Below are 14,022 nucleotides of genomic sequence, written 5' to 3' on the forward strand. Positions count from 1 at the left end.
ACAAATACACATACACTCTCAATACACACAAGCACACACACACACACACACACACACACACACACACACACACAACTTCATTACATACACATACCTGCTTGCATATCTGGCAGCTGTACGCAGGTCTGAACAGCAAGTAGGACCTGTCACTTAAAGCAGGAAATTCTAGACATTTTTACAAGTTTTGAGACCATTACAAAAGCACCAGAGGCCATGTGACTCAACAGTAGGGATATACAAAGAATACAGTACTTACCTTCAGAGAACGTATTTTATTTAATAGACATTTTTGCTCCAATATACAAAATAGGGGACCTGCCATCTCAATCAACATTTACATAGTTACACAGAAATCATTTCCATCATTTACAAGTGAAGATTCTTCTCACACTCAACATTGCAATTACAATCAAGAGATAATCCTCTAATGCTTTTTATATTGGTCAGTTACATTTTGTATTTCTTCTGCCTGTAGTTCCCGGTATCAATTTTACCAAGAATTTACTTACATTTTTCAGTTGCACTAGAAGTGAAATTAAATACATCATTTGCAACCACTATCTCAAAAAACCCTATCCAAAATAAATCACCATTTTATAAAAATATGTTGCAGGAGTAAAGCAAAATATCCTGTGGCTACCAGTGAAACAAAAATGCTTTAAATTTTGTTACTGTATAAAATATGTTTAGCAACTAAGCTTGGCTTTTAACTACATATATTTTTTAAAACTGTAAAATGACTGAGCAAACTTTTATCAGTTAACAAAAACTAATGTGACAATGGTTTTACAAAGCTGTACATTTAATGCAAGGGACTTCATCTTTCTGGCATGTACTATGGTCCAACTGATTCACCGCTCACTCTTCCCTCTGAAACCTGGAAAAACAGATTTAGGTTCTAAAATAATTTGATATAAGCCCTTAAAAATATCCAATCCATTATATTTTTTATGTCTCTCCCAAAGTATTTGTGATGCTTTTCTTTGCAATGCTGGTAGTTTAGCCAAGCTACATAATTTATACAAAAGAATTTTAGCCAAACCAAGGTTTCAGAAACCTTGCATTTATAAAAGCAATATGTTATAATATGACAAGAATTTTCTTTCATATATGTTAAATAGCCCAACTTACTTAGTGACCCTGTTCAAGATTTGTTCAACTGAATGAATAGGTGTAGTCTTTTCCTGAGCTAAAAATACAGGTAAGTAAATATATTAGTTATAGCAGCAGACAGGAGACATTCTTCTTAAAGGTTTCAACAGTATCAATAAAATAACATTAGAAAATTACAATAAAGTAAAAATCACTATCTGAAATGGAATGACAAGGACATCCAAGACCTGATAGCCATAATCTGAAATATGTATTCCATCATTTTCCAGAAATTACATTCAACCACAGTCAGACAACAAACTGATGCATGGAAAAGTATCAAATCACAACATTTCACATATTTCTTATTACATCTATTACTTGGTGGTGCTATTATTTAAATCTTAATGCTGTTTCATAAACCCAAAGCAAAGTAAACTTTAATTTCAGAAAATTCACCTCATAGGACTTGAAAAAAAATCTCAAAACACTGAACTCCTTTTACATTCCTAGGTTATTTCATTTATTATCAACTTCATTTCATATTTAGAGAGTTTTTTGAAAGTCACCCAGGCTCTTGGGAGTCTGAATGGATCAATTTTCAGAGAAGGGAATGATATTCTGAAAACTGTTTATTTTGATCCAGGTTTTTCTAACAAATTATTTAGAGTATGGACCCTTAATGAATAAAGAACAGTAAGGATTGGGGTACACCACCAGCATTTCACTATAGTAAGCATTCTTACAATCATCATTCAGACAGCTACTGGAAACATTTTACGACTTGGCTTTTCCATCAGAGTAAAAACAGATTCATTGTTTAATTATTAAATTAAAATATGAAAGACATTGAGCCAAATACCAGTTCCTCCCGAAAGAGAATACACAAAATTGGTAAAACAGAAGGGGTAAAAGACATTTTATGCATTTTATTTAGAATTTGTCTTTCCTAAAAAAAAAAAATTTAAATGGAACAAGTAAATCTAATTCAAATATATATATAAAATTATGTTCAAGATTTGTTATGCTCAAAGACAATACATAGGACCCTAGTAGTTATAGTAATTCATAAATAAAAATAAACTATTATTAATAACCCCATCTTTCCCCATAGGGAGATTAAAAGTCATAATTTTTACTGATTGTTCCCGACAGCATAGGTATATATTACTATAATGTAAGCTTCTTCAGAGAAGCAAAATATACTTGGCCTCCCTGACACTAGTTTATATTTTCCATTAATCTGTTATGGTCAAGAAGGCAACTGTTTTGTCCCAAGTATATTTCTTATTTATATATGAAAGAACCCAGGGAAAAAAAAAACAACCCCAAAAAACCTGTCCACCATATTCTTTCATAATTGAACACAGGCAAATTACTGCACAAAGAATTCTCTGACTTTTCATACAAGAAATCAGTATAAAATACCAGATTTATATTGCTTCTATTGCACTGCCAGATTGTTGCAATTAGCCTTGAACCAAACCCCAGTGAAGTCAATGGGAGTCTTTCCATTGATTTTAAGGGGCTCTGACTCAGGACTTTAAAAAGAGAAAATGTGTTCACTGTTGGAAGGTTGCTCCTGCAAGAGTGGCGGGTATCTCTCTCTTCTCTTAGCAGTTGTAGAAGAATTGTGTAGTCAGTATGATACCTGAGTAAATAAAATGAACTTGATATGAAGGGTTTAAAAAAAAATCCAAACTTTGCTTTGTTGTGTGCAAACTGCGCTACTGTCCCTGGAGCTCCCTGCATTCCATTTTTTAAATCAGTGCTTGCTCCATTCCAACATAGCCAAAGAAACGAGGCATAAAATCTCTCTTCACCACACTTCCTATTCAATCCCGAGACTGATAGAAGAGAATGTAACCAGACTCAGAGTTCTTTGAAATGTCTGATGTCAACCCATAGAATTCTTCAATAGCTTGTGCATCTATTTTCTACAGAAAACAAAATACAAACATTAATTTTTAAATGAAAAAAAATCTACTATGACAAATGTATATTCTATTAAATTACACTTTGTGAAACAGTGACAAAATATTTTGGTCTCATCTGCTAATTACCTTTCTCCAGATAACCTTCGTTATAGAAAGGTTATAAGGCTTTTAGGTTGGTTTTTTTTGGTGTTTTTTTTACACTTCCAAATCTTCTTTCCTCCACAGCAGCCCATCTTCTAATTTAAGTAACTTGAACAATACTAATACTAATAAATGGACTAACCATGAATACAACTCAATAATCATCTGATAGGTTCCCCGCACAGAAAGGTGATTTATAATGGTAAAGATCTTTTCTGATGAGGGGATATAAAGATCTTTTCTGATGAGGGGCCAAAACTCAGCATGGGCTATGTACATACAAGAACTTACAATCAGCATTGAACTTATAAGTAGGACTAAACAGAATGTAATAAAGTAGACCAACTTAGACAGTGATGGGGGATGAGTATTAAGAGGAGAAAAGGGCACCTGACTCTTTAAAAAATTATGAGCTACTAGGACGATAGACACTTAAATTGCAAGAAGAGCCACTAGTTTGTGATATAGAGCAGGATGCAAAGAGCTGCCAGATGCTACCACCATCATGATGATTTTGGGGAACACAACAGAAACTGAAGCCAAATTAAAGGCAATAAAAGAACTCTTGATTCAGAACAAGCCACAGATATATTTCATACAGCAGGAATGTGGAAATAAGCACTCTTTTCCTCAGATCAATTAGATTTAATCTAATCCTTTGCCTCTACTGCTCTGATGACTAATTAGATCATTTCCATCTTGAAGAATCAAACAGAGCTACTTAAGATCTAGTATCAGCCAGACTTCTTTGCAAACTCTAGTAAATTCCTGAAAAGCATTCTTGCACAGGTTCTAGTGAGATACCTTGATGTCTGAGAGGTTGCAAGGCCTGTCCTAGCACCATCCACTTTACTAGTGGGAGAGTGAACCTTTAACTCTGTGGCAGTATCTTAAAATCCACTGACTATCCTGTCGGGACAACTGACACCACCCATCAATCATCTTTGATCCCCCCCAGGAAGAAGTCTTCAGTAGCCTGATTAGTTCTGGCAACTGAAAGGGAAGACTAACCTCTTGGTACCTCAGGCAAAACGTTCTTTTTTCATTATGCAGTTCTTGCACATTGTAGAGAAAAATATGTACTACTAATACACCTTATAGGTTCTAAATGAACTCTATGAACTCAAGGAAGAGACTTGGGCATCAGTGTAAGCAGTTCAATTAAGACCTCTATTAAGTGTAGCTATGGTTAAAGAAAAAGCAATCAAGATGATAGGGTACATAAGGAGAATAATGAAGTCATGAAACTATATAAATCAACACAATGGCCTCATACGAAATACTATATGCAATACTAGTTATACCATCTCAAAAAAAGGATGTTGTAAAATTAGAGGGAGTTCAGAAGGCTGACAAGAATTATTTAGGTGCACAAGAAAACTCCTACAAGAGACAAAAGACTGGGACAGTTTACCTTAGAAAAGAAAGGAGACAAAATAAGAGGAGACATGATAGAAGCATACAAACATAAGAATGGCCATATTGGGTCAGACCAATGGTCCACCTAGCCCAATATCCTGTCTTCCGATAGTGGCCAGTGCCAATTGCTTCAGAGGGAATGAACAGAACAGGCAATCATGAAGCGATCCATCCCCGGCCATCCACTCCCAGCTTCTGGCAATCAGAGACTAGGGACACCATCCCTGTCCATCCTGGCTAATAGCCATTGATGGACCTATCTCCATGAACATATCTAATTCTTTTTTTGAACCCCATAATAGTTTTGGCCTTCACAACATCCCCTGTGAACAAGTCCCACAGGCTATGTGAAAAAGTACTTCCTTTTGTCATTTAAACCTGCTGTCTAATAATTTAATTGGATGACTCCTGGCGTTTGTGCTATGTGAAGGAGTAAATAACTCTTCCTTATTCACTTTCTCCACACTATTCACAATTTTATAGATTTTTATCACATTCCCCTTTTAGTAGTCTCTTTTCCAAGCTGAAATGTTCCAGTCTTTTTAATTTCTCCTCACACAGAAGTGGATTCATATCCTGAATCATTTTTGTTGTGTGAACAGAATAGAGAACGGACATTAGGAGCTTCTGTTGTCTTTGCCGCACAATGCAAGAATAAGGGACTATCCAATGAAACTAGAAGGTGGCAAAGTCAAAACTGATGACAGAAAATATTTTCCACCCATTTAGAGAGTGTGGAACTCATTTACATAGGATGTTATTGAGGCCAAGGATTTAGCAGGATTTAAAGAGTTTATATGGATAACAATAACATCCAGAATTACTGGAGTTAACACTAACAAAAAGATTATTGGAAAGGAAATAAAACCTCCTACTTCAAAAGTTAAACCAATCTCCAACTATTAGGGATTAGGATTAAACCCTCCTGAGGAGCAAGTGACACTATATCTTCCTATTGTGGGATTTCTTGCACCTTTCTCTGAAGCATCTAATAATGGCCACAGTCAAGGTCAGGGTACTAGACTAGTTGGACCATGGCTCTGATCCAGTATGTCAACTCTTGCATCCCTAAAGGGCTTGGAGTAATGCTTGTCCAAAAAGTTTCTTGCCCTTAAAGAGAGTAGTAGTAAGCATCCATTTTATCTACCTCTCTACCTGCCATGTCTTTTGCCACAGGATCCTCCAGTGCCATTAATGACCAGAAGAGAGAAGGAGGATGACCTTATCCAAAAAGGCATTGTAAAAGAAGTAGGAAAACAAGCAAAGATTCATGCAGGCCTTTATCATCTGCCTGGAACACACTGATACTTCAGCAGCTGAGGGTTTGAAAACAAATGCCCAAGCACTTAAGACTACAAGACTATGGCAGAGTCAGCTGATGACAAGCACATGGTTTTCTAGTCCTCATTGCATCTCAAGTTGGACTCCAGTTTCCTGTCATACTACTATTTCTGGCACATTATGCTAGCCATTGGAAGGGTTTACTTCTTCACTGACAAGAAGAATACTGTCAAAGTGCTTCCTAGCAGAATCAGTGCATTGCACTGGAGACTGCATCGCTTTTGAGAGTGCAGTGTCAGAATCTGGATTCTTCCGTGATTCAGTTGCCTTTGCTTTCCTTGTGGAAAAGGAAACAGAAGGATTCACTTACGACTTAACATCTCTTCCTATGAGCCTTTTGTTTCTAAGAATCACTCCACAGTAAATCCAAGACTGAAGACTCCACTTACACAGTGTATTAAAATCTTGTGGCAAAAAAATTATGCTCTGGTACAGGAGTTTCTCTTTCTTTATATGAACTAGAGAGAGCCCTTTGGTGACATAACAGTACAGAGAGAGATGGTCCCAAAAGCTTCACAAGCTGGTTCCACATAGGGCTTGGGAAAGGGGAAAGCAGCATCCTTCAAAGAACCATCTCCCAAAAGCCTCCAATGAAGAAAGTTGTATGATCTCTATCATAAGTCAAGGTAGGGATTAAAGTGGGGAATCTTAGTCTCCTTAAAGAAAACTTGGACAAGCAGGCCCTACTACTACCTGGCATTAACAACCAGGGTACTGGAGTTTAGATCTAGGGGTGATAGAAGAGAAGGAAAACAAATAATAGAAGGATTGGCTGTCCCACCTGGCCTCATCAAAGGTTTAGTTAAGCAGACTCACTACGGACGGATATATGACCATGCTTTCCAATGTTATGTGACCTCCACTTTGGCTCTGGCATCTCTCATATCGGAAGAGTGGTTTTGTTTTAGAGAGTTTTCCCTCCCTGCCAGGAAAAGGTGAAGGTCACAGGTGGCAAAAGCAGAAAAAGAGATCTGCCATTAATCATCATGCTTGATTCAGAGTTGCAGAGTCTCAGGTACTTCTCTGAAAGACTCTAATCTACCCATAAGGTTGAGAGATATTGCAGAGAAGACTGCCATGGAGGATAGAGTTACCTCTATCTAAGCTATGACTATTAGCAATCTCCCTAGCACAGATTTTTCTTCTTTTGGTAAAAAGCAATTCCTCTGGAAAGTGATCCAAAAAGATATACATTTGGAACAAACAGCTCTACTTTAGCCTCCTCCAATAAATAACTAAACATGACTGCACTCAAAAAACAAGGACTGAACGTCTCTAGTTTAGGAGAGAAAGGAAATGTAGCTGAAGATATTTCTTATCTTCAAAGCATCAGCACACCATTCCTTTTAATCTTTAAGTGATCATAAATGGGGTGTTGGGATGGGGGGAGAAACTTTTGTTTAGAAGGAGTAAAAACACCAGGGTTACAGCAACACTTACCTCTACAATATCATCATCAAAGAGCAACCAAAAATCATGACTCTTCACTATTGCAATATAATGTCCTCGATTAGGACCACTGTATTAAAAAAAAAACAAAAAAACCACAGAACATTAACATTATGCATGTCTATTTTATTAAAGAGCTGTTTTTTTCCACAAGAAAAAACATTTAGTAAAAATTAAGCTGATTATTTGTATATTCATTCTCCTTTATGTTACCAAGGACATTTACATGAAAACAGGACATTAGTCATCACGACACCAAATATTATACTAAACAGAGGATTAAATGAGGAATAAGTAGGACAAGCTATGACAACATAAATGAGAAATTTTCATGCTAAAGGCTTTATTGACAGAACTAGGGACAAAAAATATAGAACATTTTTTATTTTTAAAAAAGGGGGGTGACAATTGAATAGGGGGGGGAAAAAAAAAATCAAACTTTCCACACCAGATTGGATTCTGGGTGAGACCAATACCAAGAAATTTCATACCAAAAACGTAACTTTGAAGAATATTCTAAACCCATGACAATAGGGGGACTTGGAAGAGTCGTTCCATCAGTATTATTGATCTGTCTCTTATGTATAATGCTGTCCCAAATTTTATGTGAGGCAACAGAAGGTCATGGACTTGACCAGCCAGGATGGACAGAGGTTCAACTCAAAATTTGTAACCTCAAGCACTCTAGCACAGCCAGGACCTCAATGAGGCACACAAACTCAAGCAGAGATGATTGTGTGTGCCTGTTCTCATAAGAAATTGCTTTGAAAGCAGACAGAGCATTAAGATGAGTAATTTTATCCACAAAGCAATATGAAAACTCCTCATAGCAACAACTTGACTATACAATACAATGCAGGCCACCTACAACAGTTCCACTATGCAATACCTTGTAGATTAAGGCAGAGACAAAAACATTCTATACCTCCTGAGCAGACACAGCAGAAGATGTTAAAAAAACGTCTCTAAGGTGCCACAAGTACTCCTTTTCTTTTTGCGAATACAGACTAACATGACTGCTACTCTGAAAAAACGTCTTGCATCTCAATCGGTCAGGTTTGGAACTCGATTTGAACTATGAATACTCTAACAGTCTCCTTTCTCATTTGTCTATTGCAAATCATCTGTAAATCACACTGACTCATGAGATGAAAGCTCTGGGGAAGGGGACATCTAGAGGTCACTGAGTTGATGTTTGTAGACAAAAAGGTCCACCCAGGATTTTGTTACATTATTCTATCAGCAAAACAGCACACTCCCTCAGAGCTAGCTGGAAACTGGTAGATCTCATTAACCACTTAAGCAGATTAATAAAGCAGGTGCAGCATTGCCTTTACTGAATAATGGCACCCCACCCTCCAACCACAGGAGGCAATCTTATGGTAGATTTGTGATCGGTGTTCCATTTGGGGCTCCTATGCTTGAAAAGTAAAATTAGAACACAAGTGAACAAACTTTAAGAATAGAATACACTTCTTAAACATCCATCAACTGACATAATACTATGAACTTGAAAGCTTTAGAAGCAGGGAGAAGAGATCAAATCAGCCTATTTAAAAAACTGTACAAAACTGCTCCAGGAAAAATTCTGTTAAAATCTGAAGGTATCTTTTGTTGAAGAACTTACTTAACAAGGGCAAATACATTCTGCAATGTTTCCTTCTGTGCTACATACTTTTTTAAAACACTTTAGAGATTACTTAAATTAAGTGATATTGGATTTCTGTCACAATGTTAATAATGTCATACAAGAACCCCAATGTGACAAACTTCTTATTACCTCCCACAATGCACTACTACAGCAACAAGGTCGTACATTCTGTCAGGATTGGTGGCATCTCCCGAAGTGTTAAAAAGTCTAAGTTCTAAAGGAAACACTACTCTATAAGAGAGTTTTGTATATCGATGTAGCTGATCCATGTATTTAAATCTCTTCAGATGGAGAGCTAGAATCATAGGCAGTTTTTTTACTTTCATCCTGAAATGATAAATGAAATATATATCATATCTCAGATTCCAAGATTTCAAAATTTTAGGTTGACATTGTCAGAAATGAAAAAAAAAACAGTCTTTTGAATACTATTAAAATACACAAGTATTAAAGATGCTCAGCTTGTTAGTTTCCTGAATTTTCTCTATTAAAACCACATGATCAGTCATCTTTTCTTCAGCATGTCTTAATGCTGCAACACCTAAACAATAAAACAAATTATGGACAACTGCAGAAAGTTAAACATGGAGATTAACCCTAAAAGAGAACTGCAAATGTGTGTTTGAAAAACATGTTAAATAAAAGGTTGTGCGCCCTATGCCCCAAATAACACAAGTAAAAGGGACATGCAGCACAGAAGTGAATCTAAATACACTTTCCCTCATCCTTCTTGTTTAGGTCCCTAAAAGCAAAACCCAACTCTTTTGTGATACTTCTACACATAGACCGATTTGTTTTAGAACTAATGTGGAATCCAACTGGAACACAGAGTTATCCTTAAGGTAGAGGGAGTCAAGCTAAATGTTTTCATTGTAAAATATGTGGCTTATTTAAAATATATATATATATATATATATATATATATAAAAATAAAAATTAGTTTTATGTCTGCAAGGGACACAAATGTCAATATACTGCTATTTAACTGATGTAACCCCACCCAAACAAGCCAACATTGTACTCCAGAGAGTGCCATGATAGCATGATCTGCGTGTTACTTTGGAGGACAAAAAACAAGGCAGCAGATGGAAAATACAATCCTAGATTCACCAATGTGTTCAATAACTCCTTTACCCTATTTGAGCCATTCAGGTCAGAATCTCAAATGATTTGCAGTGACTACAAAACTTTATCAGCTGACCACAGAAAGCCTGGTGGTGAGCTAACACTTCCACTTAATGTACAGTAAATTTACTCACTTAACTTATCTCTCCCTCCCCACAAACATCCATTTGTCTATCTCATCCATCAACTGCATCTTGTCATAACCTATGCTATAAACTCTTTAAGGCAGGATTTGTCTTTTTATTGCTTATTAGTAGGACTCAGTGTCTGTCATGGAGGTCGCAGAAGTCACAGATTCCATGACTTTCCGCAACCTCCATGACTTCTGCAGCGGCCAGTGTGGTTGACCTCGGGGCCAGCTGCTTACGTGGCACGGGGACAACCACACTACCCACTGCTGGAGCAGCTCTGCAGCCAGCCACATTGGCTGCTACTGGAGTGGCCCCAGGGCCAGCCGCATTGGCGGCTGCTCAGGCAGCTCTGGGCAGCTGGTCCCGGGGACCGCCCAAACAGTGGCCAGTGCAGCTGGCCCAGAGACTACCTGAGCAGCGGTCCCAGGGTGGCCGGAGCAGCAGCAGGTGGGCAAGCCCTGGGGGTGGACAGAGCAGGCACTGATTGGCGGCCCCTGACAGCTGGTGCTGCTGGCCCCAGGTCCCCACTCCACTCCACTCCTGAGTAGTAGTTCCTTGCCCCGCGGCCCTCCAGCTAAGATTTAGTCAGGGGTATTTATAGTACAAGCCTGGACAGGTCACGGGCCATTAATTTTTGTTTATTGCCAGTGACCTGTCCATGATTTTTACTAAAAATACCTATAACTAAATCATAGCCTTACTTATTAGTACAGCACCAGCACAATGAGTCACACCCCTCGATTGGTGCCTCTTGACATTACTGCAATACAGGTAAATCAATAAAAAACAAAAGCTACCCAGGACTACAAAGAGAAAACTTTAGGAAGACAGCCTTTGTGCACCACAACAGTGGCTTTCAACCTTTCCAGGTTGCTGTACCCCTTTTCAGCAGTCTGATTTGTCTTGTGTACACCCAGGTTTCACCTCAATTAAAAACTACTTGCTTACAAAATCGGACATAAAAATACAAAAAAGTGACAGCACATTATTACTGAATTGTTTACTTTCTCATTTTACTATCAAATTATAAAATAAATCAATTGGAATATAAATATTGTACTTATATTTCAATGTATAGTAGTACATAGAACAGTATAAACAAGTCATTGTCTGTATGAAATTTTAGTTTGTACCAACTTCGCTAGTGCTTTTTAAGTAGCCTGTTGTAAAATTAGGCATATATCTAGATGAGCTCATGTACCCCCTGGAAGACCACTGTGTACCCCCAGGGGTACATGTACCCCTGGTTGAGAACCAGTGCACCACAGTACTAAATTCCTGTTGTGCCAGTACTTAAAAAAAAAATTAATTAAAAGTACCGGAGAAACACCTAATGCTTTCTGCAACCCTACTCAGTGAACATTTTGAATTTAGAATAAAATAAAAGGAAAAATCTGAATCACCTCTAAGTCTCTGATCTATATCAGAACATTAGAATGAAGCTACATTAAAAAAAAGGCATGAATAGTTTAGGAAAACACTCCAAAAGATGTACATCATAGTAAGTAGCATCTCCAAACTTCCATCATTAGTGATATCCTCCCCGAAGTGGAACATTCTACAGCAGCACCACAGCAACTAATATACCACTATCTAAAAGTGCAATTAATACACCACTACATAAAAGTACAACACAAACTCAGTACAACAAAAATATCCTGCCTCCTCTTCTTGTGCACAGACATGAAGGGTCTCAGCTCTCCCTAAAATTCAGCCCATCATAGAATTCAAAAGCAGCACATGGATCAAAAATCAACTGTATAATTTCAAACAACCTCAAAAGTTAATCTAAGGCAAAGATATGGAAAGTGTTGACTGTTGACCCTGACTTGATCTTGGAGGCTTCACAATCTTTGGGCTATGATTCCTTTGGTAAGTATGTTTAATGGAAGTTATGAAAGCTGTAAAAGCAAGTAGGAGAGCACACATAATTGGGTTATTAGGCTAAAATCTGCTGGGCCCAAGAAATAACCCAGATCATAAACTCTGCACTCATTCTGAAAAGACACAGAAGTATCCACAAGAGGAAAGCACACAGCAGTTATGTAAGAATGGAGTTTGCGGGTAGGTTTTAGCGATCTGGCTGCTATATAATAACTAGGCAGTTAAACTGTATTTATGTATAAGAATGATTAAGAAATGTGTGATGCAGTTAATTAATATTAATAATTAGGGGCTTGGCTAGGGACACCCAAAAGGCTACACATGGATAATAGACAGGTATCGATCTTGTTATGGTCACAGAAAGTGGTCTGTGTGGTTAGATATCCAACAGCTTACAAAAAGTGGGATATAAAAGGCTCTGGTTCTAGTTTAAGCTGTGCACTTGTGTGGCCGCCCAGGAGCAACTCAAGTGCCATGCACGTGATTAACACAGCTGCACATAGTGGTATGTGTTCAGGTGCCCCCTCCCCACTGCTCTGCAGCCATGTTGCTCCTGCCCTCTGCCTTGGAGCCCCTGGCCAGCTGCTCCTGGGATCCTCCTGCTTGCTGTGCAGAGCAGCAGGGGAGGGGGACACTGATGTCAGGGTGTCCCCCATCCCCTCTGCCATGTACCCCATCTCCGCAGAGCAGGGAAGAGAGGACAGAGCTCAGGAGCAGGAGAGCTCAGCTGCTGTGGTCTGAGCCTTCTGGTGTGAGTATTCTGGTGACAACGCATTGTCTCTCAGATAGCCCCAGCAGCCAGCACACACTCTCTCTCTCTCTCTCTCTCTCTCTCACACACACACACTCTCTCTGTCTCTCCCCCTCCCCACGTACTCCATCTCCGCAGAGCTGGGGGAGGGGGGACAGGCTTCAGGAGTAGAAGAGAGCTGTTAGCAGCTGCTGCTCTGAGCTTTCTGATAAGTACCTTAAAGACACAGCACATGGTCTCTCAGACTTCCCCAGCAGCCAGCGTGCGCATATGCACACACAGTGTCTCTTTCACACTCACCTCCCAACACATACTTGTGTTATTGTTGTTACTTCTTGGTACTTCCTGCAATGCACATATAAACTCTGTAATTTTATTCTTTCAAAGTGCTGTTATTTTAGTTGTTTGATTGATCTATGCATTTCATAATTTTATTTCTCTCTTATGCTTAAATTTAATTCTTTGAGTAGTGAGTTCTAAAATGCCTATCCTGTCCTGGCTTGTGTAATTACCTCTATGGTAACTTAAAAAAAAATATATACCTAGTTTTTTTTTTTTGTTTCTACTGATGGCGCAAATGCGCACATTACCTCAATATTGGTGCACATAAAATTCATTCCACACATAGATGGAAAAAATTAGAGGGAACATTGCTCTGGTTCCCTATTTTTGGGTTCACTGGGTCCTCAAGATGCCTAAATCAGAATCCCTTCTGATGGGCTCCACTTATTATTCCTTCTATCTTTGTTTCAAATGGCCTCTATAAAGTTCTATGTATGTACAATGCACATCGTACTGGTCTTATACTTCTGTATAATGGTTTTTCTATTATTTCAGTTACAGTTGTCTGTATTAACTAAAGCTAAAGTTTCTGTGTGAGCTTCACTAACTTTCATCTTTTTTTGTAGCTGCCTGAAAAAGAAACTGTGACAAATATATGTTGCACCCCAATAAATAATAATATAATTGTTAAGGCTAAAAGAGTTTTTAGAAGTACGGATCAGGGTGGATGTTTAGCATTTTTGCCAAGTCCATATCAAATTCAGGAAATAAAAATAAAAATTCAGTCTCAACTTTGTGAGCTCAGTCTTCTTCAAATTA

General features: G+C 38.1%; 1 protein-coding gene across 8 annotated transcripts in view; it reads right to left on the minus strand.

The window, feature by feature from the left end:
• Positions 1-252: 252 nt before the first annotated feature.
• The window catches only part of USP12 (ubiquitin specific peptidase 12), a 119,336-nt gene continuing 105,566 nt past the window's right edge, over positions 253-14,022 (minus strand). For 3 of the 8 annotated variants that reach the window (XM_043504331.1, XM_038371105.2, XM_043504326.1), the window contains 3 exons: positions 9,160-9,357; positions 7,371-7,449; positions 253-3,029 (listed from right to left, as the gene is read on the minus strand). In XM_043504331.1, the coding sequence (XP_043360266.1) occupies positions 2,928-3,029; positions 7,371-7,449; positions 9,160-9,357 (379 nt within the window). In that variant the 3' untranslated portion in view covers positions 253-2,927. Of the gene's footprint in view, positions 3,030-7,370; positions 7,450-9,159; positions 9,358-13,221; positions 13,267-14,022 lie in introns of all 8 variants that reach the window. The other 5 variants (XM_043504328.1, XM_043504329.1, XM_043504325.1 and 2 more) reach the window with 4 other exon arrangements.

Source organism: Dermochelys coriacea, chromosome 1 (assembly GCF_009764565.3).
Source record: "Dermochelys coriacea isolate rDerCor1 chromosome 1, rDerCor1.pri.v4, whole genome shotgun sequence".
Taxonomy (NCBI): domain Eukaryota; kingdom Metazoa; phylum Chordata; order Testudines; family Dermochelyidae; genus Dermochelys; species Dermochelys coriacea.